Here is a 27,231-nt window from a genome sequence, read left to right on the forward strand (position 1 = left end):
ACCATGAATGGGTTTCAAGGTGAGGTCGAGGTGAACCGGCCTCGCCATGCTCTGCCCTGGCCTTGGGCCGGGCGGCCATGTGTTCTGAAACTCAAAATGTCAGCAGCGGCGACGACGGGGAGTCGGATGCACGCGTCCTGTAGACGAGCACGGCATATTCGTCGGTCGAGCTGGACCTGCCTGGGCGAACGACAACCATTACGCGATGTCGGTTGGTCGCGGGCCAATCGACAGTCTGACGAGGACGAGGTCGAGGTATCAGCCAAGGAGCAGCCTCATCTGCCCTACCACAGCGTCAACCTGCAGCAAGCCACCACGCGTTGTCCTTTGCCGAAGCCTGTTTTTGTCTCTCCCTCGCTGCCCCGGGATCTACGGCGTCAGGGCGGCTCATCTCGCACGACCGAGAGCGCGAGAACAAAGCGAGGGGCCGGGGGTTAGAGAGTGAGTGATTGCCGTGCAGGAGACATTGCTTGAAGTGATGTGATGCGCGGGTGTGTCGAGAAGATCCGTCGCCTCTCTCACCAGATCGGCGAGGTTAAACGTGCGCGCACCCAAAGCCAAGAAGCGAACCGTCTGTCTCAACCAAGCGGCTCTAGCGCATCGGTTCCGTGGGCTTAGCGCATCATGGCAGAGCGGAGGAGGCAAGGGCCAATGCTGTGATGCTCTGCGGCTAAGATACCGACCGAGATGGTTGCTTCGGACGCGCCCTGACGATGATGGTGTGTAGGAGGAGGGCGTTGAATACGAGAGAATGCTGCCCTGGACGGTACTAGCGCTGGTGTAGCTCTCAACATCGGAGGATTGAGTTTTAGAGCAAACGGGTTGAGATGGGGCCTGAAGAACCAAAGCGCCACAATCAAATAAGGTAGCCAGGGAGGTATCGTGAAGGGAAACGCCTCAGTGTAAGTGAGAGAGTAAGAAACCACCCTGTTGCCTCGCCATCATCTCACTATTCATGTAACTCGAATATACGATATTCGGCATTCTGCAGTCAGTCAGCGTCTGAAAGACACAAAGCTCAGCCGTGCCCTCAAGCCATAATCCAACCTCGACGGGGCCAAGCCGCTCTCACTGTTGGTACATACAGGAAAATACCTGCTCTGCTCAGCCCGCATGTGCTTCTTGGGTTGCACGACGCCATGTACGCTTACGGGATGGAGGGTGAGGTGCAGAAAAAAGGCAGAAGAGGAAAAAACTCGTCCTGCAAGGGAAAAAAAGGCTTCCATGAGGATGAGACCAACATGACATCAGACGGGCTAGAGAGTTGATCTGAGGGTCGGGGATAACAAGAGAAAGGCCGCAACTTGGGATGGGTAAATTAATGATATTGAGAAATTATTCACAATACGAAACAGCCTCTTTTTCGGTTCCCCAGCAGCAATCCTAAAAGAGCTCCCATGACATGAAAGACAAGAGCCATCAAGATAATCAACTTCGTATCGTGAATAGGTGGTGTGGTTGCTTCTAAAGGTACTGTCGCTCAGCGCCAGCCACATCCACACCTCTTTTCTTCACATGGGGGATCCATCCCAGCCACACCTACACCTCGCAACATCACGAGCGAGTCACAACTTTCTCACCCCAAAGACCAGGGGGTCAATTCATGGATGCAGGGCTTGAGCAGATGCGATGCAATTCGAAAAAGGATAATCCCGATGGATGCCCACCTCCCAATCGAATCGAAGCAGTCAGAAACCTGCACCGTCGTTTCCGTCCTATCCGAGAGCCAAGAGGGAAAGCAAACGACGCTTGCCATCATCAGGCATGATGGAGCTGAGCTGAGCTTTACTTTTGCTTTGCTTCGCTTCCATCGCCTCCAACGATAAAGCACGCAAACACGGCCAACACGTGTGGGTGTGCAACTTGGCCGAGAGGATACAGCTAACGCAGAGAGAGCTGCCCTCCTCGGCGCATGGCGTCGCCGCTTCGATTGGCTGGCCTCGAGCTGCACTGCGTGTCCGCCCTTTTCTTTTGCGAACCTGAGCCAGGCACAGCCAGTACCTTACAGCGGGAGCAGGGCACAGACAGCCAGCTACAGCTGCTTGGACAGCTCAGAGTGTGGAGGACGGGAACCTCAACTGATGTCCACCTGAGCTGAGCTGGCTAATGTTGAAGCTGCCCGCTTGCAGCCATCACGACACGGCACAACGCACAAAGCAACACACGATAAACTAACTACCAGAGGAATTGACTTCTCCTCTCCCGTCCCAGCGACATGCAGAAGTGTTGCAAGTCAGTGCAATGCCGGCCTGTCCATATCATGACTCCTCTTCTGCGGCCACCGAAGGCTCCACCAATCATGGCAATCCCGGTCAACCTCCTCGCTCTCACTTCAAACGACATCAGCCGCGATGGATGTACGATGTACCTACTGACACTGGATTCAAGCTTATTCTCCGCTAGTCTCAACGTCATGACTCTTGATCTTCTCTCCCCTTCAACCCCCTCTTTTCTCGTATCGCCATCCCCATTCCCTACTGTACGAAAAAAAGGCGAGCCCGATTCCCATACCTCCATCACCGGCCAAGCTTTTACCTCCCACCCAATTCCCATTGCCGAGACGAGCAGGAACAAGGCATCTTCTAAAACCTGCAGCCCTTTCTAGACCTGCATCCCCTCGCAAGACCTAGAACCCCAGTCTTTGCAGATCAGCGTCGGCAACTTCCCTTCCCAGAAGCAGAGCCCAGATTCTGACCAACGCAGAGCCCGCGTGATAAGACGTACGGCCCCCTCCTCCGGAAGCAGGAAGAACAAGAAGAAGAGCATCAGGCATATTGATCCGCCGGGGGAGCAAGCAGACAGATGGAGCCCTAATGCACGTTTGTCTGCATTGTAACCAACCCCGACAGAGGCAGCAGTCATCTTTTTCAAACTCGCAAACCGAAAAAAAGTCAATCGCGGCGAAGAGAAAAAGTGGCATGCTTTTTTCCACGGCATGAGTTTACTGCCAGGCCTTCCCCTCATGCCACGGCGTGGACAACTCGTGATTCCCGCATATCCAGTCTGACAGGCAGGAATACAACGTCTTGTCGTTGGAAGAATCGGGATCAACGCCCGTTCAACCTGCATTCTCCACGCTGTTGCATCTGTCCCCCGCGTTGGACCGTCCTCTTGATCGACCTCTTTTTCTCTTTCTTCGCAGTTGTCATTTGCCAAGGGCCATATCCTTGATGCCTGTTGGCACGGGACATGCCATGATGTGACAAGAAATCCACAGTTGACCGTCAAAAACCCTGTCTATTGGGAAGAGGGGCTCCGGGTCGTGATATTTCCTCCATGTCTCCGGAAGCAAAAAAGGCAATTGGGTTTAGGTTTGAGTCTCGACTAGATAGAATTGTTCTCGGTGTCCATCCTCGGAATTATCCATCAACTCTACTTTAAGTGCATGTCTAGAGTTGAAATTGTAACCCAAGCCCAGCTTAGAAGGACTCTAATATGCGGCTGAAGAGAATGGGTTGCGTGAGGAGGCAAATTCTGCTCATTGTGTAAGTCAAGTAGATGTCTCACACCGGCAGTTGAGATACTGCATCCTCAGCTTAACGTACGTCCCCGGGCTTACATCACGGCCCGTATGCACGTTGCCCAAATTTCAAGACACTGGCCTCATTTCAAGAGCAAGCCGACATCCTACAAGGATTGTTCAACTAAGAGAGCTTCAGTTCCAGGTCTAGGTTAACTGGAAGCACACCAGCCATGACCACCATCGACTGGGCAGTACGACGAGCACAGTCTACATAAAAATGTTCATTTCAAAATACTATGGACGTGATACCCGGTATTAGATTGAATATTTCTTCGCAAAATGAAGCATCCCACGGGATATCTCCTTTTATCATTGATTATTTTACTATTTCATGTTCCAAAATGGTCATCATACTACCCTGCAAATGCGTTTTTAGCCTGCGGTTTTCTCCTCCTTTCTAGCCAGAACTGTCAACTCGCATAACATTTCCCCCCTCTTTCAACCCTTATGCCTTGGGGATCCATATAACCTCATTGATGACAGCCTCACCGAGCTCCTTGGTGTTGGCGCCACCACCCAGTTCCTTGGTTCGGAGACTCCAGGGCGGCACCCACAGCCTCCTCAGGGAGGTTGAGAGAGTATCAGAGAAGCATGGCCACGGACAGGATCGTGCCGATGGGGTTGACGATGCCCTTGCCCGAGATACCAGGGGCAGAACTTGTAAATCAAAGTCAGCTAGCAAGTATTGGAACACTGGGAAAGAATACATACCGTGGATGGGCTCATAGATATCGTTACTCTTTCTGTTGCCATCAGGAATACCGCTCAAGCTGGCACTGGGCAGGAGACCAATGCTATCGGGGATGACTCTGGCCGCGTCGCTGATAATGTCACCAAACAGGGTGCTCGTCACAACAACACCGTTAAGACCAGTAGGGTTCTTGACCATGATCATGACCGCGCTGTTAATGAGCTGGTGCTCGACCTTAAGGTCGGGGAACTCCTTCTCAAACGTCTCGGTCATGACCTTGCGCCAGAATCGGCTCGTGGCAAGCACGTTGGCATTATCCAGAGACCACAGCTTCTTGTCACCGCGACCGCGGGTAAGAAAACCAGCCAGATGGGTGAAGCGCTCCACCTCGGCGTGGGAGTAAGGCTCAGTGTTCCAGGCAGAACCAGAGCCGGTTTGCGCTCTCCAAAGTAGATACCGCCGGTGAGCTCGCGCACAATGACAAAGCCGGTGCCGCGGCACACCTCGGCCTTGGGGGGCGACGAGCGAGTCCGAGGCGAAGAAGCAGGGTCGCATGCTACCATAGGTACCCATCTCCTTGCGGAGCTTGAGGAGGCCCCGCTCAGGGCGGGACGTCGCCGGTGCCCCATCCCGGACCGCCGATGGAGCCGAGGAGGACGGCCTCGGCGGCGAGGGTCTCACCTATGAGGGGGCTGCCGTTTGCATCGATAGAGCACTGTGAAGAAGAAGACAGGTCAGCAAAGGTAAGCTGTAGGAGGGTGCAGCTGCACGTGGGCTAAACAATGCAACACTTACACCACCCATGAGATGCTCCTAAAGGTTGAACTTGCCAACACACCTCAGGACCACAGTAGTCGCCAGCGAGCACGACAATATTGTTTTCAGTCATTGTTTCCTCACTCGCACGGTTTATAACCTTTGAATTGGTAGGAATAGAGTCGAAATAGACAGGGAAGAGAGTGGTTAGGTCGGCTTTTGGGAATCCGTTTTCTGAGTTCCAGCCGATGCTGCCCCGCCCCTCAACCCCATCATGCCGAGATTGGAGCTCCGGCGGCCGGCGCTTCGCTCAGTGGCCGGCTCGGCCCTCGACGGCAGAGCAGAGCCAAAGTGGGCGGCAACGGTATTGGCCAACAAGAGTCAAGACCAAGGTCATTTTGGGCACTTGCTCGGAGAGGAGGCTGTCTTGAGCTCTTCATCTATGCTTATGCCTTGCAGGGCTGTTGTGTCTGCACAAGCAAGCATAAGCATAAGCGTTCTTTTATCAACCCCTTCAGCATCTGATGCGTGGCATTCCTCCATCCATCACAGCCTCATGCTCAAGACTCCTCCAACACATGAGGCTTTAGCCCTCGTCTACCGTGACACCCATGTACGTCATCCTCACAAGACAATAGCTCACCGACCTTGCTCGTGTCAAAGGCAAGAGAATCACGGCACACCACTCGAACTGAGTATGACAGTCTCATAAAACCAGATGCATGTGTATTCAAATCAGACCCACCCCGAGGACTCCTCCCATTGTCTACTCCCTCAGAAATGCTCATCAACCCAATCCTTATCGAAACGCCCTGAATGATTTGTTTGCCAAAGGTGACGGCACGGCCCCGACGCCCAGCATGCTTCCTCGCCCCGTGTCTCGCAGTCGCCCTCCACGCATGTTTGGCGTGTTTGCGCAAAATGCGCAGATGTAAACCCTCGGTCGTGTCCGCGAATTCATATTGATACACTTGCCGTGCAGCCACATCTCACACGACTCGCTGGTTCCAAGGTCAGCCCAAACTCTACCATGTCTCTGTCTCGGCCCGCCACCAAGCTGGCTGGAAGCCACTCACCACTGAATCATAAAGCCGTCTCCCCCGTCAGCCCCCTTTCTGCTACAGACACACCGGATATCCTGTCTGTCTGTCACGAGGCTGGAGTCGGTGAGGGTTGACGGCGAGATGGTATCGCCCCGGAAGGGGCCCAAGTTGTTGGTTTGTAAGTACCGGTGCTGTCCCGCTCCTCCCATCTGATTTGACCGCTTCTTGCGGTCTTCCATGACCTTGCGCAGCTCGCTCGTGGCATCCCCGACCTTTTCGCGGCGCTCATGCATGAAAGTCTCAGTCTCGCTCTCTCCATCGTGTTGCGACCCTCCCATGCCATCGTGAGCACCGATACTACTGGTGCTCCTATCGCTGACACTGCGTCTGGAGGAGTGGAAGATGGAGCCAACAGGCTTCAGGGGGTCCGGGAGAGCAAACGAGGCGTTGAAGGAACTGGTCCTGCTGGGGATGATAATGGGCTCATCGTCAGAAGATGAGTCTTCATCTTCGGAGAATCCCAATTCGCCTGTTCGACTCCTATCTCGGGACGTCCTTCGGTGGCTGAAGCTTCCATCCCAGTCACATTCATTGTGTACGACAGTTGTTTCAGCACGGGCTCTGCCTCTCGAGTCGATCGTGAACCGGACAGAAGTTCGAGTTCGCGGTGGCTGCAGTGGTGCCTCGGGTATAGAGGCCAGACCCGATAGACGATGTTGACTCTTCATGGGAGATAGCCTTCCGGTCGGCCGTGCTATGGGTCGTCCATTGTCACTGTTCGATCCATTGCTGGCCTGTGAAACTGGTCGAACCGCGGGTGCCAGCTTGGGCAGGACTGGTCGGTTCTGGGTCTGAGGTTGATTTCTCTTGCCTCGATTTTCGCTGACGCTTCGACCCATCCCTGGGCGGGAGTTAGACTTGACGGGAGAGGGAGCAAGTGCACGATCGGGAGCCTTGGTGGCTCTGAGTTCCTTCACACTGGCTGATCGCCGAAGATCCTCTCCCAGAGGTGTTCTCGACCTCGACTGGAAGATGGTAGCTTCGGCCGAGCCAGCTTGTGTCACAGGGATAAGAGCAGCGCTATCCAACATGGGGTTCTGCGTAGACCCAAAGAGCAGTCCGGGATTCACTCCATTCGCTTGTTGTGACATTCCAAAGGGGTCGTCTATGGGTGCGGACAGGGCTGCAGACATGGCAGCACTTGCCGCCGTCGTTGCTGATGTTGGCCCGAGTGGTTTCGGGGCAATAGTGCGGTCACGTCGAGCTGACTGAATGGGCTCTGGGTTCGAAGCGAAAGATGCAGCTGGATCCTGGAATAGTGGTATGTCGTTATTCCAGTCAAAAGATCCTGTATGGCGGTGTCCCTGAACAGGAGTTGTCTGGAAGACATTAGAAGGAGAAGCACTAAAGTCAAAGTCCATGCCCATTGAAGGGTCCCAGAAGCCGGCAGTGCCAGGCGTTGGCATGGGATATCCAAACATGTCACCAGAGGCGGCCATCAGAGCGGCAATATCATGTTGCTGCTGAGAGGCGCCGGTGAAGTCAGGCTGACCGAAGCTCTGATCATTTTGCATCGTGAGCTTGTCAGTGAGCTTCCGCTCTCCCCTACGTCCAGTGGGCGGAGGTGTCGCCGTCTGCGTAGGCTCTGAACCGCTGAGGTCGGCCTTTCTGGCTTTCTTGGATGACTTTCGCTGCTTGGACGGATCAGGGCTGGGCAAGGGAGTCGAATCGGCTATATATTCTTGAGGGACGGTTACTGAATTCGGTGATGAGGCCAGGCGGCGGGATGGATCGACCGGCGGCAGTGGCAGATTGGGATTAGAAGAGAAGTGATTCACATGGGTTGCAATCTCGGCGGCAAATGTCTCGGCGGAGAGCAGCCTCTTATGGCGGCTGGCGGGCGTGGCGGGACTAAGGTCGACGAAGGGAACCTGGTTTCCCCGAAGGTTCCCTGGGGTCTTGTTGAAGACAGAGTAGTCCTCGGCGAAGCGCGGCGTCCAGCCCCCGGCGTCGGTAACGGAACCTTGCCCGGGCTTTGGGGTCTCGAAGATGGGACTAGGGAAGACGGCGGATGTGGGAGTTTGTTGAGAAGTCGGTGGACGAGGGTTCGGATCGGTAAAGCTGTAGGACAGGAAAACTGTCAGTGGTTGTGCAACAACGTGCAGGGCCGAGACGTAGAGATGACATGGTGCAGTTGAGGCAAGGTTTGGAATTGAGCTTGCCTGATAGCCAGTTGATCCCCGCTCATATCAGCTTTAATTGCTTGTCATAAAGGCCAAACCAGAGGCAGGCCGTGGGAAGTATCAAATTCGAGGTTGGTGGCGTGCACGGTCAGCCTCGGGCCGTTGGAGAAGACCTCAGCAACGGCGGTAACACATGCAAAGGACCGGAAAATTAAACTTTGGAGAAACGGTGCAGGTAAGAGAGCGTATGCAGCGGGTCTGTAGCAGGTCGGTTTCGAGATGGGATCTGAAGATTTCGAGCTCGGCGTGGGCAGGGCAGGACAGCTTGTAACAGGATCAAGTCTATTCGGATTTGGATGTCGAAGGTCGGTGCACGTGGGTCATTATAGAAGGTCGTAAACGATCATGGCAGGACGGAAAGAAGGCATTAAAGTCTAAGACTGTTTGTTTTGAACAAAGAGTGTCGTCAGCCTTTGTTTGCAGCGAGAGGAGAGATCAAAGACAGTGGTCCAAACAAAGGGAGGAATGAAGTCGGCATACGGACCATAAGCCCCGATAAAAAAAGAGGAGGGGCAGGAAGGGAAGGGAAGGGAAGGAAAGGGAGACAACAGAGACTAGACTGGGCCGGAGGGATAGAGGCCCCGCTAGATGACGCCGAGGATAGAGATGGATGAGAGGGGGAAAGCCGTAGAGTTTGGGTTTGAGACTTGGCTGAGGCCCTGTCTCGTTGCCAATCGATGTTGTGGTGATGATGGGAGAGATGGATGTTGATGTTGATGTTGATGCTGATACAGACAGAGACGTTTAGGGGAGAAGGGGCAGGGACCAGAAGCCTACCTCGGGCGTAAAATTGGATTATTTCATCGATGCTTTCCAGATTCCTTCTCCTCAACAGCTTCTCTTCTTCTCTTCGCTTCGATCGTGATGCCGTGGCCGCGGGGTCGGTCGTGGGATTAGTTTAGGCAGAAGAGGGTCGAAGTTCGAGGTCGAGGTCAAAGGTCCCGTCCGGTCGTTCGTAGGTCGGTAAATTTTATGGACAGGATGGATGGATGATGGGATCCAATGCACGGGATGGATTGGATGGACGGATGCAGTGGATACGGGCCCAACCTTGCTGTTTACAGCAACTGTTTGCAGGGCTTGGAGCCGAGCTGAAAGCTGATTTCTTTGCAAAGATCCAAAAGAAGAATAGGAGAATAGAGACTCGACAAAGGACAATGAAGCAAACAATCCAGCCAAGCAAGCAAGCAACGGAGAATGATGGAAAGTTGGCTTGAAGCCTTGGTGCATCAGGTAAACCAACCTCAGCTCACGCGATTTGCCTGGGCTTTTTCCGTTGGCGGTTGTTGGGCAACCAAGAGAGGCGGTCCGGGGCATGTCTCCAGGGGCCTTGCAGGGGGCTAGCTTCAGTGGCGAGGGCAGCTAGAGCACGCTGCGGGCTCTCACCAGCCAACCACTGGAACCGGTCTAATCTGGAAGAGGCACCAGCCGAGGAGGCCAGGGGCGGGTGAATGTGCGGGAGAGGAGCTGACGGCATGACAACAAGACTTGTAATGATAACCGTAGATTTTCCTGCCGGTGATAACTTGGTCTGAATACAAACATGTCGGGGCTGTCGATGGGGCCCGGCCCCGGGAAGCTGACCGAAAGCAAAAAAAGAGTAACAATCACAACATCAAGGTTCCAATGGATGGCTGCCGCTATGACTTCTCCCCGTCACACATGCAGATACGACGGCCGACTCCTTCCGAGCTGATTTCCAATGAGAAAAATAGTTGATCAAGTCCTAGACGACGGCAGGCAATAACCATGACAATAAAAAAAGTCTCCCATGTCTATCTGCAGCTGCTATCACCCGAGCTGCATCTTTCACCTCCAACCACCCCCCTGCATCTTGCTGTCGGCTGCCCACAGCCAACCAATAGATCACCAAAACCACAGTCAGCTCACCACTTTCGTGATCGACTACCGGGCGCTGTCCGTCGTCAGGCAATAGACCAAAACAAGACGCCAGCCTCAGGCAGTGATACTTTCTTACCCAGAGAAAAACGGCCTGGCTTGTTGACACTGTTTCAGACGGATCCATGATACTGATACTTTTCCACCACTAGAACGTTGCTCGAGAAACCTAGCACGTCACATACCTAGCTGTGTCATGATAGGGGCAACGCACCCCTGCCAAAACGCATAGTGTCCAGTTGCACTCGTCATCGAGGCGTTGTATTGTCTGAGCCGTGTCTGACAACCTCTAGCAACCACCTCAGGGGTCAAAAATACTATATATCTTTTCGAGTCAGTTGACCCAACGTTGTCACTCACGATATGTGAAACTGTGGTCGCTTTGAGCATCTCTTAGCAACTATCGTGGTCTCTTTAGAAACTTGGTTGGAATGGTTCATTTGTCTCAACATAGCCAAGTTGTCAATAGAAACCAAACTGCCAAGCAACCAGACAACTACGGATACAGCACATCCGAGACTTCCACCACATACTTTCTGCGGTTTCAATTGACAGACGTAAGCCTCACATATTCCTCCTCCACAATGGCGCTCTCCAGCTCGGACGTTTTCCGCCGCTGCAGCTTGACATCAGTGTGTGTCCACTGCCTACCGCGGAAGTTTCCAACTGAAGGCTCCAGCGGGGACGAAATGGACGGATTCAAACTTGCGAATAGCGACACACGCACGCATATGCATCCTCACCCGGCAAACTCACAACAACCACTACTATCGAATGCAACTCAGCTCGCTTAAGCTGCTGCAAGACATACACACGATTTTCGGCTCTTCATCCCATAATACACACTGCTAACCCCCCCCCCCCTTTCCACGTGCCGCATGATTCCAGCAGGACGGTACACGTTGAAAGCACCATGCGACGGCATCGCGTGTCGTGATTGGCCACCCTCAACAGACGGGATGGTTGGTCTTTCCGGAAATAGGACCCGACCGGGGTTTTAAGTGCTTGCATTCCAACGCATTGGAGGGGGGGGATCTCTCTTCTTTCAATGCCCGTTTATCTCTCTCTTTTAATACTTTCCCACCAACCACGTTGAGGGGAGACTTGAGATAATGCTTTTGTCCGTTGGTTTTTTTTTTATAGTTTTCTCGTAAGCCGAGCTATCCTGATGTGTGATAAAGGGGCACAACGCTACCATATCGCATAAAAACATCATCAATCGAGTCCATTGAGAAGCTATTTTGAGAGATGTGAGCAGTCGATTCCTCATGACCACTTTAAGTCGTCGTCAACCCTTCATCCATAGACCGTTTCAGCTACCCATTAAACAACTGCCGACCACTGCATCCATCCATCCCTTCCCTCCCGTCCCTCATGCGCACCATCCATCCATCTCAGCCCTCGATCTCCCGCGCGCAATCCCATTAAACCCCCTGGCAGTCAAGTTTATGCAACCAGGCCCAACCTGTCGGAACGACAAGAAACTATCAAACGGCGCGTCAAAAAAGGTAAACGTCTGGACCCTCCCCCCAACTGCCTGCCTGTCCGGGCCGTGACAAAAGTATTCCCCGCTCCCCGGCAGCCCACCTCCGTTCCCGGCCGGCACCTTCGGGCTGGTCTCCGCGCCGCATGAATCTTGGGAGATTAAATGGAAAAAAAAACACCAACTTGTTTCTCTCCACCCACACCCCCCTTAGCAAAGATCCAGATCTCTTCTCTCCCGGAAGTGTTTCCCCTTTGTGCCCCTTGCTAGACGACCTTGCTAGACGCGTCCTCGCTCTCTTCCAAAGGTTCCAGGGAACGTTTGTAAAACCCATGTTGACAGTCCGCTATAGCCCTACCGGGACAAGGAAGCCTTGTTGGTAAGCGGGATGCGATGCGTTGTCAACTCTAGTTCAGCCTCGCTCTTTTCTTGAGAGAGAGTTTTAGTTTCCCCCATCGTCTGATCGCGATCCCGGCAACCGTTTCAAAGTGTACTCAAGCGAACCTACGTTCCCATCAAGCCTTCGCTTCTGCTTCACCTCAGCGCGGCCCACGCAGTGTCCGGTTACAAACACCGAGCCCACGGATTCAGGTCCCGTCCTCAGGTACCGACCGTAATAGTCTAATCATACGACCCAAGCTTTTCCTCCCTCGAGCCGGGTACCTGCGTCAAAGAAGCTTTTCCCCGGGACCAAGGTCGCGTCGCCGATCCGACAGCCCTGGTCTGGGCCTGGCCTGGACAGCCGGGACGCAACGTGTGATTGCACACACTGGGCGCTAATCACGGGCTTGCTCTCTATGAGGACTTATATAACGGACTGCTAAGAGGTGACACGTCCTGCCTTGTTTCAAGAGTTTTATTGTCGGTTACTGAATCGAGTCGTCCGGACCCCTCGTATCATCACGACTTCCCATAAACGGCAACTCATATTGTTTCTTGCAATTTGACAACCTCAACACCATCACCAACAGAGTGATAGATGCCGTTCGCAGGCATCGGTCAACTTTCCTCGGGTGAGATCCCAGCAGGCGACAATCAAAACAAACATCTCCAACGTCACCCTACCGCATAGATTGGCCGTCGATCCTGAAGAAACCCTGGCCTTATAACAGCGCTATAAGACCAAAAACCCCCAGGCACCGCAACCAACTCGACTCCAGACTCGCTTGCAGAGAACCGCCGAGCATCATGCCAGCACCCCCTCGCCTCTGTAGCAGGCCCTAGCTCTATGGTACCACTACCACTTCCCCATCTCCAAAGATACATTGCATTGTTGCAACGGGGGAGGGGGGGAGGCAAGCCTTGTGTTTTAATTGATGTGACATCGCGTCCAGCCCCGTCGAAACAAGACGCACGCGACGATCTCATTCACAACGTGTTTCATGCCTCCTCAATCCTCTTGTCTCAATGAAGTCAATGTGTAAAGTAAAGCGCAAACGAAAACGACAGTGATATTCTGGGTGACCGTAACCATTTCTATCTAAGTTGTTGTTGTTGAAGCATGAATTGTATCCGACTGGCCAGCAGCATCGTCCATCTTGCTCGTTTCAATCATCATTCGCCCCTCGCAAAGAGAGGGTGCTCCCAATTCCTGTACCAACCATTCTATCTAGTGCAAAAAAGTAGAGAAAAGAAAAAGAAAAAAAGAACAAACTCCTGGGTATCCCTCAACAAGGTGAGCAGATGTAAAACTATGTAGTAAAAGAAAAACCTGATCTTGAAAAATCCCTCACAAAATTCCCATTGGCGCATTCTCTTTCTTGTGCACCTTTTCCCAACAACCAATCTGTGACCCAGCTTCTAGACCATAAACAACTTGGACTCCAAAGCTGGGCCTCTTTCTTTCTCCTAGTTCCCTTCCAAAGTTTCCAAAAGTAAAAAAGCATAAACAAGAAGGAATCAAAAAAGACAAACAGAAGACTAAAGTGCATTAGGGGCTGATCAACTGTCACCCCCTTCAGCTCCGACTGGTATCAAGTAATCATCCCCGGTTTTTTATCTTCATAACATAGTAAACGAGTGTCGGGCCATCCGCGGCCATGCATATGCTGTCATGAGATGGCAAAATCAAAAAAGAGTAGAAGCGTTTGAAGCATGTAATAAAAAAAAAAAAAAGAAAACGAAAAAAGTCGTGGCGAGTTAAATCATGTTCGGAAAGGGTTCGGTCATGGCGAGGACATTTCCAGACATTTGTTCGAGGGTATATGGCTCCTGAGCGGGAACAATCGAGACCACTTGGGCCTGCGGTTGAGGATGAGAAGTGATTTGCGACATAGTAGCGGGCGTGGGCGTAGTGGCAACATCCATCGAGGAGGTTGGCATCTGGGGCGTCATGGGTCGTTGAACTTCAGTCTTGGCCTTGGCCATGGTCGACATGGCCAGGGCTCTTGCGTTGCTGCTCTCGCGGCGACGCTTGGGCGTGTCTTTAACCTTGAGGTGAGTGTGGCACTTTATCATGTTAGCCAAGATTGTTGCTGGGGCCGAGGATGAGATGCTTGTTTGCTTACCTTGTACGCGTGCCTGAACCAAGTCGTTCCCTTCTTCTTGCTGCTCACCAGAGCGATCCACTCGTTGCAGCTCCCACACAATCCCTCCCAAACATCAGGGTTGCCGTCCATGCGTCTCTTTTGCTGGGGTTCCTGGAACGAGCTTCCGGTTGCCGCACTGATGCCGTGAGAAAATGACTTGTCGTACCAAAAGGCCGAGTTCTTCAGAACAAGCCACCTTCCGGGCTTGCAGATACCACACCAACCCTCGCGCTTGTTGCCATGGCCTCGCACCCATCTTGGGGTGTAGAGGTCGCCTTCAAATCGCAGCTCCTGTTCGCGGGGAATCAAGTCGGGATCCGAAGGGTTCATGTCCTCGGGAGGAGGGGGGATCTGCTCCTCCTGAAGAGCGGCATACAAATCGGGTGGGTCGGACAAGTCGGCGTAGTGGCTGTTCAGAGAGGTGGGATCTCCGTTGCTCTGAAGCATCCTGAAGAGGCCGTGAGACAGAAGAGGCGGAGGGGCTGCGAAGTGGTTCACATCCGTCTGCCAAGGCTGCGACGAGATCTGGGAGGGGAGCTGGCTCGGAAGAAGCATACTGTTCCTCTGGAACACGGGAGTGCTGGGAACCACGAATGGGGCTTGCTGCATCGCTTGAAGGTTGCCATAGTTGAGGGGTAGAGGAGCAGCGCCAACGGCTGGGGACGAGTGACCAGAGCACATGTGCTGGTGCGTGTTGAACATGTCCGAGCACGGGTGGTAGACGTACGGGGCAGGCTTTCGGCTCGATGCTGTTCCGTATGTGCCAGTAGACCATCGCTTGACTCTTGGGCCTTCGACGCTGTAGGGAGCAGATCGTACGCCAGGTCGGGGAGAAGGAGATGCACCACGGCCGCGGCTCTGAGTGCGCACCAGCTCGGTCCTCGTCTGAGGGGCGATACGAGGCGAGGCCACAGGTGAGAGCTGAGTAGAAGACATCAAAGAGTTGCGGTTAGAGGTAGGAGGGTAGTCGGAGCTGAATGAAGGCGCCTCGGAGAGGGCAGTTGAGAAGTCGTCGTAAGAGGGGATATCCGATAGGGCACCGGAAGTCGACATGGAGAACGAAGAGCCAGACATGCGACGGTTGTGAGTATCATCTGTAGCCATAAGGTCTTCATCCATCACGCCGCCTTGGTACTTGAGATCAAGAACAGGAATAGCCTCGTCAGTAGTGAAAGAGCTCATTCCCATGTTCATATCATGGTCGATGCCCTGCAGGTCAAAGTGATCTTCACTCGGCTTCTCCATCCACGTGGCTGTGTTGACGTCAGCAGTGTATCGCGGTTGGGCTCTTATAGACTCACAGGTTTCCATGGTGGTAGGAGGGAAGAGTTCTTGATGCATTGACATGGGGCGAGACATGGTCTCGCTTGGGGTCTGCTGAAACGAAACCGAGGATGAGTCCCAGGATGGCACCGAAGAGTAATCTTCAGCACCGCAAAAGGAAAATCCTTGGTAGATTGGCATAGGTCGCGATTTGGGTTGAGTTGTGGGTGTCGACCACATGTCGTCCGAGCCCAGCACGGACTCGGTCTCGGTGAACTCATTCGAATTCATGTTGACTTTGACTGTAGGTGTTGACCTCGACGGATATTGAAGCCGGCCGTTGAGGCAGAAAAAGTAGAATAATGAAAGGCAAGCAGATGTATATATGTTTTGGCTGTGATCATAGTCTGTAAGTATGGGTGTGAAGGAGTGACCCGAAGGAGAGACAAGAGTGCTATGGCCTACAGTCAGGGTGTGACAAGACAAGAGTCGGGAACTCAAGAAACAAGTCAAGGGAGCGCGCCGTTAAACTATTATGCAGAACGGATCTAGCAAGGACCGGGCGCTTGTCAGCATGATTCCGCGATGATGGGCAGCCAGGTGAACTGGCTAGGGCGAAGTCGAGGTCCACATCATATCTGGATCTTCGGGAGTGCCGCGGGACATCTCTGGCTTACCTGGTCAACTAAGGCCGCAATGGCCAACTCGGAAGTGGGAGTAATTTCCGGGCTGCCAACATGCGTTGTAAATGAATGCGTTGTAAGGAACGAGTAGATTCGGCCAGGGTATATCGGCAGCTGCTATCACGAGAGAGTTCCCAAGCTGGCGATGGCGGGGAGGTGGAGGTTAAGGTTGAGGTTGGCTGAGAGACGCGTGTATTCGATTCTTTTTCAAAATGAGAGCGAAGCAGTTGGTGTGGACAAGCTCATAGGCCGGATCTCGGTTAGAAGGAATGGACAGGCTCTAGGCGTGGGTGGCGGTGGGCAGGCTGGGCTGGGTGTATATATTATACGTGTGAGTGAGTTGCGTTGCTGTATGTCAACGGGTAAAGGAATGACTGGAGACTGGAAAACGAGTAGAGCTGATGAGCGGGTGATGTCGCGCAGAAAAGCAGGTGCAAGAAGAAGCAGATTGGAAGGCGGAGCCGGAACCTGGAGGTATAAAAGAAGACGTGTATGGAGGACAAGAGGCATTATCCATGGGGAGAGACGGGCTCCGCAAGTCAGGGACGGGCACCAGGGGAGAGGTTTGGGAAGACGGGAGGGGCTGGGCCGAATAGGTCGAACACAGACCGATCTGTGAACTGGTACAAGTGAGAAGCGTAGAGAGGAGGGGGGAGTCCGGTGCAAAGCAGAGTCGCAGCGATGCTAGGATTGAATGGGCCCTGGTTGCGAGTATGTTCGTCAATAAGATGGACGTGGACAAGGAAGTTGAGAAGCCGGTGGAGCTAGCGAACAGGGGTAGGGACAAGGTGTCGAGGGACCCCGGACTAGGGATAATAAGGTCACAGCTTTCAGGCGACAAGGCTGGAGGGAGCCCGTGTGGATCGAGAGATTAAGAAGAAACGGCTTTGCCGAGCTTAGAGGGAGCAAGAGAGACGCTGGTGGCTCACCATGAGGGACGATAACCATCATGAGAGGCAACCCAGAGCGTACAGGCCATGAGATTGAAGTAGGGACCTGTCGAGATCCCAGACGGACTCCGAGACATACCAAGGGCGGCGCAGGCGTCAAGTGTATCGCCAAGGGGCTCGATCGGACCAGTGGACCGCCCAGTCGGGCTGCACAGCAGCAGCTCGACGGAGGTGGCTTGTCTCGTCCGGCGCTGAAGAAACAGAGTCGACGGGGGAGGTGGTGTGGGCGGGCGGGCGAGTGAGTCGACGACGACCGAACATGAGCGTGTCGACTCAAACTGGGCCACGTTAGGTCCGTCTGGGGTTGACAAAACTTCCGACGACAGCGGAGCCGGAGATGGAGCCACACCACCTCAAACACTCGACACCCTCAGCCGGAACGCTGCGACTCGACGCCTCGCCTCGTCGGCTCGGAGAGACACGCCCCTCTGAGGGTCGGCCGGCACGCCCCCTGTGACCCCGAGAGAAGGACTGTGCGCTCTGGATTGCCCAGGGTGCAAGAGATGTGTGCTATTTTTCACAACAGTCGAAACCGCTAAGCCTCGGGGGTAGAGGTAGATGCGCCGTAATTGCTCAATGGTTCCGGTCGCCAAGGGCAAGTCAGGAACCGAGCCGCTGGGGATCGTTGAGCACCCGGGCCAGGAGCTGCTTCGGGATCGCCTCGAGACAGAGCGCAGACCACGAGTGCCTCCCGGTGCGACCATGTACATGGCAATATAGCACACACGTCAAAGACTTCATCCTCAGATCCCCCGCATGAGGGGCTGCTCAGGTACTTTGTGCCCTGATCGTGCGGCGACGGAACTTGCGGGAGGGGAGAGCCTTGATGGCTATTTCGGGATTGGCAGACAGCACCTGCGCGCCCACAGGCGAGACGGCAAGTGCTCATGTCGATGTTTGAGCTTTCGCATGATGGGTCATCGAAAGACCCTCTTCTCTCTCTCGGCTTGCGTGTTGAGAGCAAAAAGAGGCGGGAGCGGCCGATGCGACTTCAAGTTGGAACCTGACCGACAGATGCTGGTGGGAGGCATCTGTGACTGTTGAGCAGAAGAGGACGAATCGGATTCCCACCTCAGCTATAGCAAACCGCCTGCCGCTGATATATGCTTAGAGATTACGGCCACGAGTCCAGATCGCCACATCTGAAGCGCTGTACGAGTCCGAGTCGTCCAGACATGGTGAAGGAGGGTATAGACGATGAGGCGGTATAGCAGAATTCTGCCCATCTCTGAGTTGGCCATCGTAGCTGCGCCATCGCTGTAGGTTTCGCGTCGCCTCCGCCTCGTCCATATTGGGCTGCCAGCCTTGCGAAAGTGCGCTGGAAAGAGGTTGCGGTTGTGAGAGGAAGCAAAGCAAGCTGGACAAGCGCGTTTGAAGTTGGCCTGGAGCTGGTCGTGGGACGCCTTCTGATTTGCAGCAAGTGGGGCTCCCAGGGCAGGGGTCCAGGGTGTGGCACGGGAGCGTGCGGTGCCACTATATCTTCTCTAACCCGCTTCGGCCTAGAAATTGTCTTTTGCAGGCTTCAATTGGTCGAAGCTCCCTGGATCCGGGGCATAATCAGGGGCTCGTGCAGGGACGTTGCCGGGGGCCGGCTGTCTCAGATCTGTCGCAGGACCAGGGTCTCTTCCAGCATGTCCACTGATATGGATCCACTGCTTGAGGGCTGCCATCCATGGATGTTCGCTGATTTCCGCTCTACGTCCACTAGAAGCTCGCTGGAAGCTGCTGCCAGTGCCCGAAAAGAGGCGGTAGCCACCAGATGCTCGATTCTGCGATGAACACGTCAGAACTGTGTGGCTTGCCCTACAGGCGGTGGACGGTGAAAGTGTGGATCAGCTATAGTAGGCAGCTTCCATTCCGTCCCGTCTAAACCTCTTCTAACAACAGCCGAATTATTTCCTCCCACTTTCCAGACCTCGCTAGCTAACCTGAAGCTTAGGCTTACCTTAGGTACCAAGACCAAGGTGTGATTATCTAGAGATAATCTCTCCCTTCCAACTCGGTCAAATCTCATCCTCGAAACCTGAACATCGAACGGCGCCATCCATCCTTCCATGGCTCCTTGGACGCGGCTCCGTCGTTTCTCATCCAGGCAGGGCAGCCAACCGCATCCAGCGTCGTAACTCAACTTCCAGATGATTTCCATCTCACAGCAACTGCCGGATCCTCGGCGGCCAGCGCATTAGCCCATTCGATACTGTTACATCGCGTTTGCAATTGTTTCCTTTTGCTCGTCATCCAACCAGTACTTTCTCTCATCTCTTCTCCATACGGATTACTCTCATTCGTGGCAGTGCCTCGTTCGCCCATTCGTTGTTACCGCAACTCTTGTCGGGCTCCCTTTCGCCTCCCAATGTCGCGCGCAACGCGTCATCTCGATGCCAGCGCGTCGTGGAGACCTTCTGTCATCTTCTCCCACCATCTTCCCCTCCCCTCCCTCGAGGGCGTTGAGCTGAGCCCAGCCCGACGCCGCTCGCAGAGCCCCGAGAGCTCAGTAGACCATCAGCGCCATGACTATCATGCATGATCACCGATCCTAGCCATGATCAATGCCTAAAGAGCTGAGAGCTTGAGTGTTCCCCCCACGATGACCATGGATGTGTGCCCCTTGCGGCCGCCAACCCCAGGACGCCGAGAGATGGTACTCCCTACTTCCCTTTCGAGACAAGCTGCGCCTCGTATCAAATCCAGGACATCAAGGAGTTGTGAGTGACGGGATGGAGGGGACACCCAATTGCCCAGGATAATCTGTCGCGCACTGACAGCAGCAGCGCCCTGGCTGCTTTCCGCCTTCTATCGGCGTTCCATGATTTGTTCTGTGGACCCCGGTAAGGCCGTTTTGCGACCAGGGGTTCCGGTCTTGTCGGTCCCTGGCACCACTCACACGGGAAATTGGATCACCACCTTCTCATGGCCACCATCACTCACGTCTTCTCTCAAAATGGACATCATAAGCCAATGGTGACGCCATATTACCCCCGCAGATAGTTCTTTTGGGCTTCTCGATGCTACCTTGAATCCCAGATGGCCTTGCGGGAGACGTTTCTGGCCTTCGGCACTCCCTCCCGCGCCGTTTCCTCTCCCCAGCGCTTCTGGAAATAGAACAACGGAAACACCATCGATGACGGGTCCGTTCCCCTTCAAACATTAATTTATTTACACTCAGAAAGAAGCAATCATCATCCTGGCTGTAGCCCTACCATGGATGCCGAGGTAGCAGAATTCTTACCCTGCCCGGCCCCGTCCTGCCCTATCCTGCCTGCCCTGTCACCTCATCGTCCCCCTCCTATTCCTTGTTGATCCTCTTCCAGACTTCGTGCTCGGCGGCCGCGAGACTGTCACCCGCAGCTGAAGCCCACTTCTTAGCCGCCTGCCACACCCCGTCTCCATCCTCATCTCCCATCAGTGACAGCGACGGCCTTCGGTTATCCTGGGCCAAGGCGAGTTCATGCGCTGCCCTCTGAGAACTGGAGAACTCGGATGCGTGCACGTTCTGGTGGTATCCTGGTGGGTGCGAGAAGTCGCTCCCGGAAGGTCCGCCCAGCCCGGACGTCGATCCCAGGCCTACCATCGGGGATGAGCCTGGCGCTGTCGTTGTCGAAGAATGTTGCGCGGCGAACTCCGATCCACCGACAGGCGCATAAGACATCTGGGGAGGCATGGGCACTTCTGTAGCTTGCGCTTGGGTGCCGTGCATAGTCTCGCCGGTCTTGGGCGGCGGCGGAAGGTAACTTGGAGGTGTCGGTACGGCTCCCGGCTGCGGGGCCGGAGGGCTCGCGTCGACGGCCGCCTGGGTCGGAGTTGGCTGGACATCTGCCGAGTGGTGAGGTACCCCAGTCGGTGCTGGCATTGACGGACGAGCTCCGGGCTGGGCTGCTGGGTACGTGCTAGTAGGCGAGTCGGTGGTATTCGGTGCTCCCGCCGACGCTTCAGGGTCGTCTGAGTGCGCTGTCTGCGGCGTGATTCCTGATGCCTTGGCCGCCGTAATAGGGCTCGCAGTGTAGATGGGAACTGGAGGCATCCTGGTGATGTTGTCTGGCGCTGCTACGTGAGGACTTGTCTTTCTTCCGTATCGCGATTGATCGTTCTCTCGAGGTAAGATTTGGTAAACGGCCTTTGTTTTTCCTCTGAATGATTATTTACAATTACTCTCAGCTCACGAGATGATGTAGTCGTGTCGAAGTTAAAGCGAGACTGTGGCGATGGAATCGGTGACTGCCAGCTACGTCAGGTGATTGATCGACCTCGCAGGTGCCTGGCGCACGCAAACATTGCATGCAGCGGGGAAGGGGAGCTGCCGATCAGATTCCAGCAGCTCCAGAGCTCCAAGCCATTGCCCGATGCGGAGGGTAAGAATTGCAGACCTAGCGGCAAGCTCTTTGTCCAAGTGGATGATGAATTGCTTATGACGTAGCTGGTCGCATTGTAGACGCCTCCGGTCATGAGCTACCCTGAACCGCCGATTTTCAGCGGAGGGTTTCACACACGGGACACGCCAGGCATTGAGAACAGATTGTCTCCAAGGTAGGACTAGGAGAAACAATCGGGTAGAAGGTTTTGTGGTTTTAATGGAGTTGTATGAGTTCTCGGGTTCTATTTTATGGTTGCCAGCGTCATTGTTGGTTCTGTGCCTGGATCTTCGCATCTAATGTACTGGCTGGGCAGGCTATGTGTAGTTCATAACCACCTATATGGTGTTCTAGCATTTGGTCTCGTGAGAATTTGCAATTTGATGATCATCCTATCATCAACCCAGAGAAATCAAAATGACTGGCAGAAACAATAAATATCCACGGCTAAAGTTGCACCAGCCAGGCACGGAGAGCGCCTCAAGCCTTGGCAGCAGCACTGAACGGACAACCCAATGAGATCCTCTTCTTCACCTCCTGCTCCATCACTTTGCCTTCCTCTATTCCCTTACCAACGTACCTCTCCGGGCCCAAGTCCTCGGGGAGGAATCCTTCAGGCTTGACCTCTGCACCACCGTCACCAGGGAGCAATCCACCAGCCAGCCGGGTGAAGAGTGCTTCGGGGCTCCAGCGGGACCAGAACGTCGAGGGCACGTACCAAGGCTCTTTCATGTAATGGTAGGCGCTGATACGTCCTGTTTGCTCGTCTGGCTGAGAGATGTACAGGCAGGGCGAAAAGCGAGGGAGACAAAGATACCGAACTGTAAGCTTCCTGGCGAGCAAAAGACTATAAGTCAGGACTGTGATGCCCAAACCAGGCTCTGGGAAGCTATCAAGCTGTCAGTACATGTAGAATTGATGGATAGGTCCTCAAGATAATCTTACCCAAATGCCCGCCTCAGTCTGGGTCCCATGAGGACGCAAGCTGCCGGGTAGCCGACGGGACGAGCAATCTTTGCATGAGATTGCAACAACATATCCATCAAGAGATGACCCAACTCATTAATCTCCTTCGAGGGGCGTAGATGCTCGTCCTCATAGATTTCTCCCCATCGAGAAACATCCTCGAAGAACTCTAGGCCGTCTATCCACGTATCCTTCTTGAGTACGGTCTTGTAGTCAATCTCCATCATGTCGGCGACGTACTTCCACATCGTACCCAAAGCCGCGACCTCCATATCGTTGAGTTCGCGCCATTCATAAAGTCTGAGGAACCGGACTGGCTCGGCCATGGATGCGTAAAGAACGTAGAGCAGGTCATCTTGGAGAATCTTGCCTGCTTTGATGTATGGGGCGTGCAGGTAGTTCATCCGTGCCACTGCTTTGTGAAGCCCAGGTGAGGCCGGAGAGTAAGACGCGAAACTGTGGGAATTAGCACTTAAGTCAAGAGTAGTGACAGTGAGCATTACCAGCAGTATACGACCTCGGTGTCCGCATATCTAGTAGGGTTAGTCAAGACTCAATAAGCTCAGTAACATATTTCACTGTACCTCTTCGGGGCTTTCTCCCATATATTCAGATCACTGACAGCATAAAGCAACTTCGCAACCGGCTGAACAGCATAGGTCTACCCAGGGTCAACAGAGCACAACTACCTCGGCATTGATTCGAGCATACCTCGAACAAAGCTAACCGAACCGAAAGGTCATAGAAGAGCGGAAATTCGAAGTTCGCAATATTCCTCACAATCTGATGAGCTTCTTCGTTTGTCATTCGACCCAGAGATTTTCGGTCATGGAAGCCAAGTCGAGATTGGAGGGCGTTGATCCGTCGAAATCGAAGAATTGAGCAGAGGGCGGCATAACCAAGGAACGCCCCGACAAGGACTGAACCAGACCAAGAGGATGATGGTAGACTGAGAAGGGAAGCCGGCATATTGCTGGATAATGTTGAAAAATTGGAGAGATGCTCCACGATCGAAACATGTGCGTCCATAGTGGCGCTCACGATAACACTCGAGCAAGTAGCTAGTCGTTGTCGGAGGTAGATCGAAGAGCAGACTCGAGGGAGGACAATGGCGGTTGAAGTAATATACGAGCGGCCAATGGCTTTTTCCTTATGTCATCTCTGGCGTTTAACACAAGTCAAAAGTCAAAGAAATCACACCTCCGAGGCGTATGATCTTTATGTGCCACAGGGCCAGCCTCCCTGGCGCCCTAGCACGGGGAACAGGGATAGGTCATCGGGGAAGACTTGCACCAACTCGTCCTCGACCAATGAACGACATGTAGATGACGAGCACTCGGAGGTAACTGCATCCTACACGATGCAACTTGGTCTACAGCCCCGGCACTTGGTGGAGAATCACGGTGGAATCATAGTCTTACCAATAGGCCAGATATGCAGGCTGATCTTGATGAATGAGGTCTTGGGGGCGGCCCAGTCTAAGACGGAAGATTCCGGTCAATGAGACGCCATTGAGGGTCTCATGAGCCTCCTATATGGCCGCCCTTCAGCCACGTGAAGAGCTAGGACTTTTGCTGACCATTGTGCAAGTCCGCCATGAGGTTCTAGATGTCCCGGCTGTGCAAGCTCCACAACGGGAAAGAGGTCCGGTGTGGAGGCGGGGGCGTATCAAGGGGTAAAACGTCGGTCGGATCATTAAGAATCCGAGGGAAACGCGCTAAGCCTCATTTACACAAGTTGTCTCTCCGCGATCACGGCCATAGTTGGATGCGCTCCTGGAGTTTTCAAGAGCTCAAAGCAGCTTCAACTTCAACCTTTTTCAACTTCTAGCACATGTGAGATCGCCTTGGCATAGTTGTCGCCACAACTTCTGCAGAGGTTTCATCGCCATCATGGTCGGCAAAGTCAGCGAGAGGGTCCTCCTACGGGAAGGTATGGTTTGTTGCTTGCCTGGGCAATCCGGCTGCGCTCAAGACACCTTGCTGACGAGCTTTTCTAGGATTGGAGAGGACCGACAATGGCATGAAATTGACAACATGGCCGGATGTCACCCCCATCAATCAAAAGAACTATTACACGTACATCAATCCCTTTTCAAGGCGCGTCAAATCGATACTAATACTCAGCTAGCGATTACATGAAGCGCGATGATCAAGTTCTCGCCCTCCGTCTCCAGAGCGATGCGACACGCGACCGACTCGTCCAGAGTGCCCGAGACCGCGACCGCGCCCTATCCAAGACCGCTAATGGCGAGTTGCCTCTTCCTGTCGCAGACTTGGCCGAGGAGGATGGTGCCACAACGCCCTCCACCGGCATGGACCCCTCCAGGGTCATTGTGATTCACCCCGGCAGCCAGAACCTTCGGATAGGCTTTGCCAGCGATGCACTCCCCAGGACGATCCCCATGACGCTGGCGACCAAGTTCCCCCAGACCGAGTCCGAGATGTACGAAGCCCTTCCGCGACGGCAATTCGAGGCCAAGACCACAGACCAGCAGTACGGCGAGGAATGGGCCAAGAAGTACCAAAAGATGTGCAATGATCTAAAGATCGACATGCGAGCCAACAAGCGCAAGGTTCTCCCCAATTCCAAGGAGCTTGTGCAGACCTTTAACCGTCGCACGGAACCCGAGCTCATCCAGAAGCATAATGACCCCCTTGAAATCGAATGGACCGATATCGAGACATTGGAGGACCCCGAGTCACTGGCGTCATGCTTCATCGGAAACCAGGCCCAGCGCGTGCCTGACGACTCGAATCCCAAGTTTAAGCTGTGGTGGCCGATCCAGCATGGTTCATGGAATGAGGATGGGTACACAAGCCAGGAACATCTCTACGACGATTTCGAGACTCTACTCGACAAGGCTTTGAGACAAGAGCTCGGACTCAAGACTAACAGCGAGTGGCAGCAGTATAGTTGCGTGTTTGTCATTCCCGACCTCTACGACAAGCGATACGTCGAGCAAGTGCTGCGATCCTGCATGACCTGGTTCGAGTTTAGTAGGATATGCTTCGTCCAGGAGAGCATGGCTGCGACGTTTGGTGCTGGATATACACAGGCCTGCGTGGTCGATGTGGGAGCTCAGAAGACATCGGTAACGTGTGTGGAAGATGGTCTTTGCATTGAGGACTCAAGAATCAACCTGAAGTACGGCGGGTACGACATCACCGACACATTCGTCAAGATGATGCTCTACGACAACTTTCCCTACCAGGACATGAATCTGCGGCGGCGATATGACTTCCTCCTTGCCGAGGAGCTCAAGATCAAGCACTGCACCATGTCCCAGGCCGACATCTCTGTCCAACTCTTCCAGTTCCACGTTCGGGCGCCCAACCAGCCAACCCGGAAATACCAGTTCAAGACCTACGATGAGGTCATCCTCGCCCCAATGGGTGTATACGATCCTGCCATCTTTGACAACAGCGCGAAGCTGAGGGGCCGACGGAAATTGGTGGACCGGTCATACAACGCTTACGACGTCGACATCCCCGATGACCCCTCGTCGGCCGCCCAGCTAGCGATCCTGGCGCTTGTCCAGCCATCGATCACCTCAAACGCCAATGGCTTCACCCAGTCACAACTTGATGTGTCGACCCCTAGCAAGGAGAAGGCGCAGTTCAACTTCCTTGGCAAGGATGGTGTCGGAAGCGGAACCCCTATGGGTTCACACGCCGGCTCACCTGCGCCCGAGGGAGCCAGTACACCTGTCCCCCCTGCTTTTGTCTTTTCTGGCAAGGACAAGGAGGGTGCGAATGGAGGCAGCCCGGCTCCTAACGGCACCCGGGCTGCGGGAACACCCATCCCTGGACAGAGCGCTCAACCACCGGCGGGCATGTTTGTCGATGCCGCCGCTCGAACCGCCAAGTCCATGGCTGCGGAACGGGATGCTGTGCTACCTGTGGCGCCTCTCGATATTGCCATTCTTACGAGTATCCAGAACGCTGCCAAGGGTGACGAAAAGAAATTACGAGACCTGCTGGGAAGTATCATGGTTATCGGAGGTGGCGCCAAGATCCCTCACTTCACGGTTGTTCTGGAGGAGAAGATCAAGGCTCGACGACCAGACCTTTATGATAGAATCCTGGTGAGTCGAAGCGCAAGAGACATGGACGAGCAGGTGGTTACGTGGAAGGGTGCCAGTGTCTTTGCGAAGCTGTCAACCAACGATTCGTGGATCACACCCTTTGAGTTTGAGCGTCTAGGCGCAAGGACTCTTCACCACAAGGTGCTCTGGGCATGGTAGATAAGCAGCAACAGAGGACAAGCAGTGGGGTAGTTCATGGGTTTTCTTGGAGTTGGGGCAAGGATATGGAGTCTGGATCAATTTGCATCAGTTAATGATCATCATTAAGGGTTGATGTAGCGGTAGAGAAGAAAGTAGTAGATGTATTATCTATTGCTCTCTGTAGTATTCTTAGGTTAAGCCATGATTCTAGACCAATCGACGAGATCATGGTGTCACTAATTTTACCGACAGCCTGTCACCTCAAATTCAAAGGCGCCAAACAACGTAACTACAAGCTTATATCAACAACAGCAACATGTCAGGCATTTGCTACAAGCAATCGCCCGTCTTTTACATGATGATCCTCTCAACTGCGATATCGGGCACGGCGCAAGGAGGTGTTGAGCTTATGTAATGGCCCCGTCATTCCCCCCATCCCCCGACTTCCGATCCGAGCCTCCATAGCTCCATGCCAGCTTCTTCCATCTAATCTTATCATCCTGACTATTGAGCTGGAACATCAAATACGTCAACACTCGACTATCTTCGCGATTCCTATTGCTTCGGCCTCGCGATGTGATACTGCTTCTCTTTTCCTTCTTTTGATATTCTTTCATACTACTCTT

The 27,231-nt window shown here is 53.8% G+C and overlaps 6 protein-coding genes across 6 annotated transcripts; 1 reads left to right on the forward strand and 5 right to left on the reverse strand.

Moving 5' to 3' along the window:
* Positions 1-3,968: 3,968 nt before the first annotated feature.
* Positions 3,969-5,103, reverse strand: NECHADRAFT_79427 (uncharacterized protein; the record flags this gene model as incomplete). The annotated part of the gene is made up of 3 exons (XM_003052301.1): positions 3,969-4,180; positions 4,235-4,895; positions 5,053-5,103. The coding sequence occupies 3 exons, from the start codon at positions 5,101-5,103 to the stop codon at positions 3,969-3,971; spliced, it is 924 nt and encodes a 307-aa protein (XP_003052347.1).
* Positions 5,104-6,042: 939 nt separating this feature from the next.
* NECHADRAFT_37819 (uncharacterized protein) lies at positions 6,043-8,262 on the reverse strand (the record flags this gene model as incomplete). Its single annotated transcript, XM_003052302.1, has 1 exon — positions 6,043-8,262. A coding segment is annotated over one exon (2,220 nt), but the record flags the coding sequence as incomplete, so codon positions are not given.
* Positions 8,263-13,777: 5,515 nt separating this feature from the next.
* Positions 13,778-15,720, reverse strand: NECHADRAFT_79429 (uncharacterized protein; the record flags this gene model as incomplete). The annotated part of the gene is made up of 3 exons (XM_003052303.1): positions 13,778-14,086; positions 14,146-15,419; positions 15,468-15,720. The coding sequence occupies 3 exons, from the start codon at positions 15,718-15,720 to the stop codon at positions 13,778-13,780; spliced, it is 1,836 nt and encodes a 611-aa protein (XP_003052349.1).
* Positions 15,721-20,348: 4,628 nt separating this feature from the next.
* On the reverse strand, positions 20,349-21,187 carry NECHADRAFT_100235 (uncharacterized protein; the record flags this gene model as incomplete). Its single annotated transcript, XM_003052304.1, has 1 exon — positions 20,349-21,187. Exon 1 carries the CDS (start codon positions 21,081-21,083, stop codon positions 20,349-20,351), a length of 735 nt encoding a protein of 244 aa, XP_003052350.1. The 5' UTR covers positions 21,084-21,187.
* Positions 21,188-21,891: 704 nt separating this feature from the next.
* Positions 21,892-23,654, reverse strand: NECHADRAFT_92958 (uncharacterized protein; the record flags this gene model as incomplete). The annotated part of the gene is made up of 6 exons (XM_003052305.1): positions 21,892-22,300; positions 22,357-22,833; positions 22,881-22,910; positions 22,962-23,038; positions 23,089-23,326; positions 23,635-23,654. 6 exons carry the CDS (start codon positions 23,652-23,654, stop codon positions 21,892-21,894), a joined length of 1,251 nt encoding a protein of 416 aa, XP_003052351.1.
* Positions 23,655-24,269: 615 nt separating this feature from the next.
* ARP2102 (Actin-related protein, ARP8 class) lies at positions 24,270-26,789 on the forward strand (the record flags this gene model as incomplete). The annotated part of the gene is made up of 3 exons (XM_003051846.1): positions 24,270-24,309; positions 24,377-24,455; positions 24,508-26,789. 3 exons carry the CDS (start codon positions 24,270-24,272, stop codon positions 26,621-26,623), a joined length of 2,235 nt encoding a protein of 744 aa, XP_003051892.1. The 3' UTR covers positions 26,624-26,789.
* Between the last annotated feature and the right edge of the window lie 442 nt (positions 26,790-27,231).

The sequence above is a fragment of the Fusarium vanettenii genome (assembly GCF_000151355.1).
Source record: "Fusarium vanettenii 77-13-4 chromosome 4 genomic scaffold NECHAsca_3_chr4_2_0, whole genome shotgun sequence".
NCBI lineage: Eukaryota > Fungi > Ascomycota > Sordariomycetes > Hypocreales > Nectriaceae > Fusarium > Fusarium vanettenii.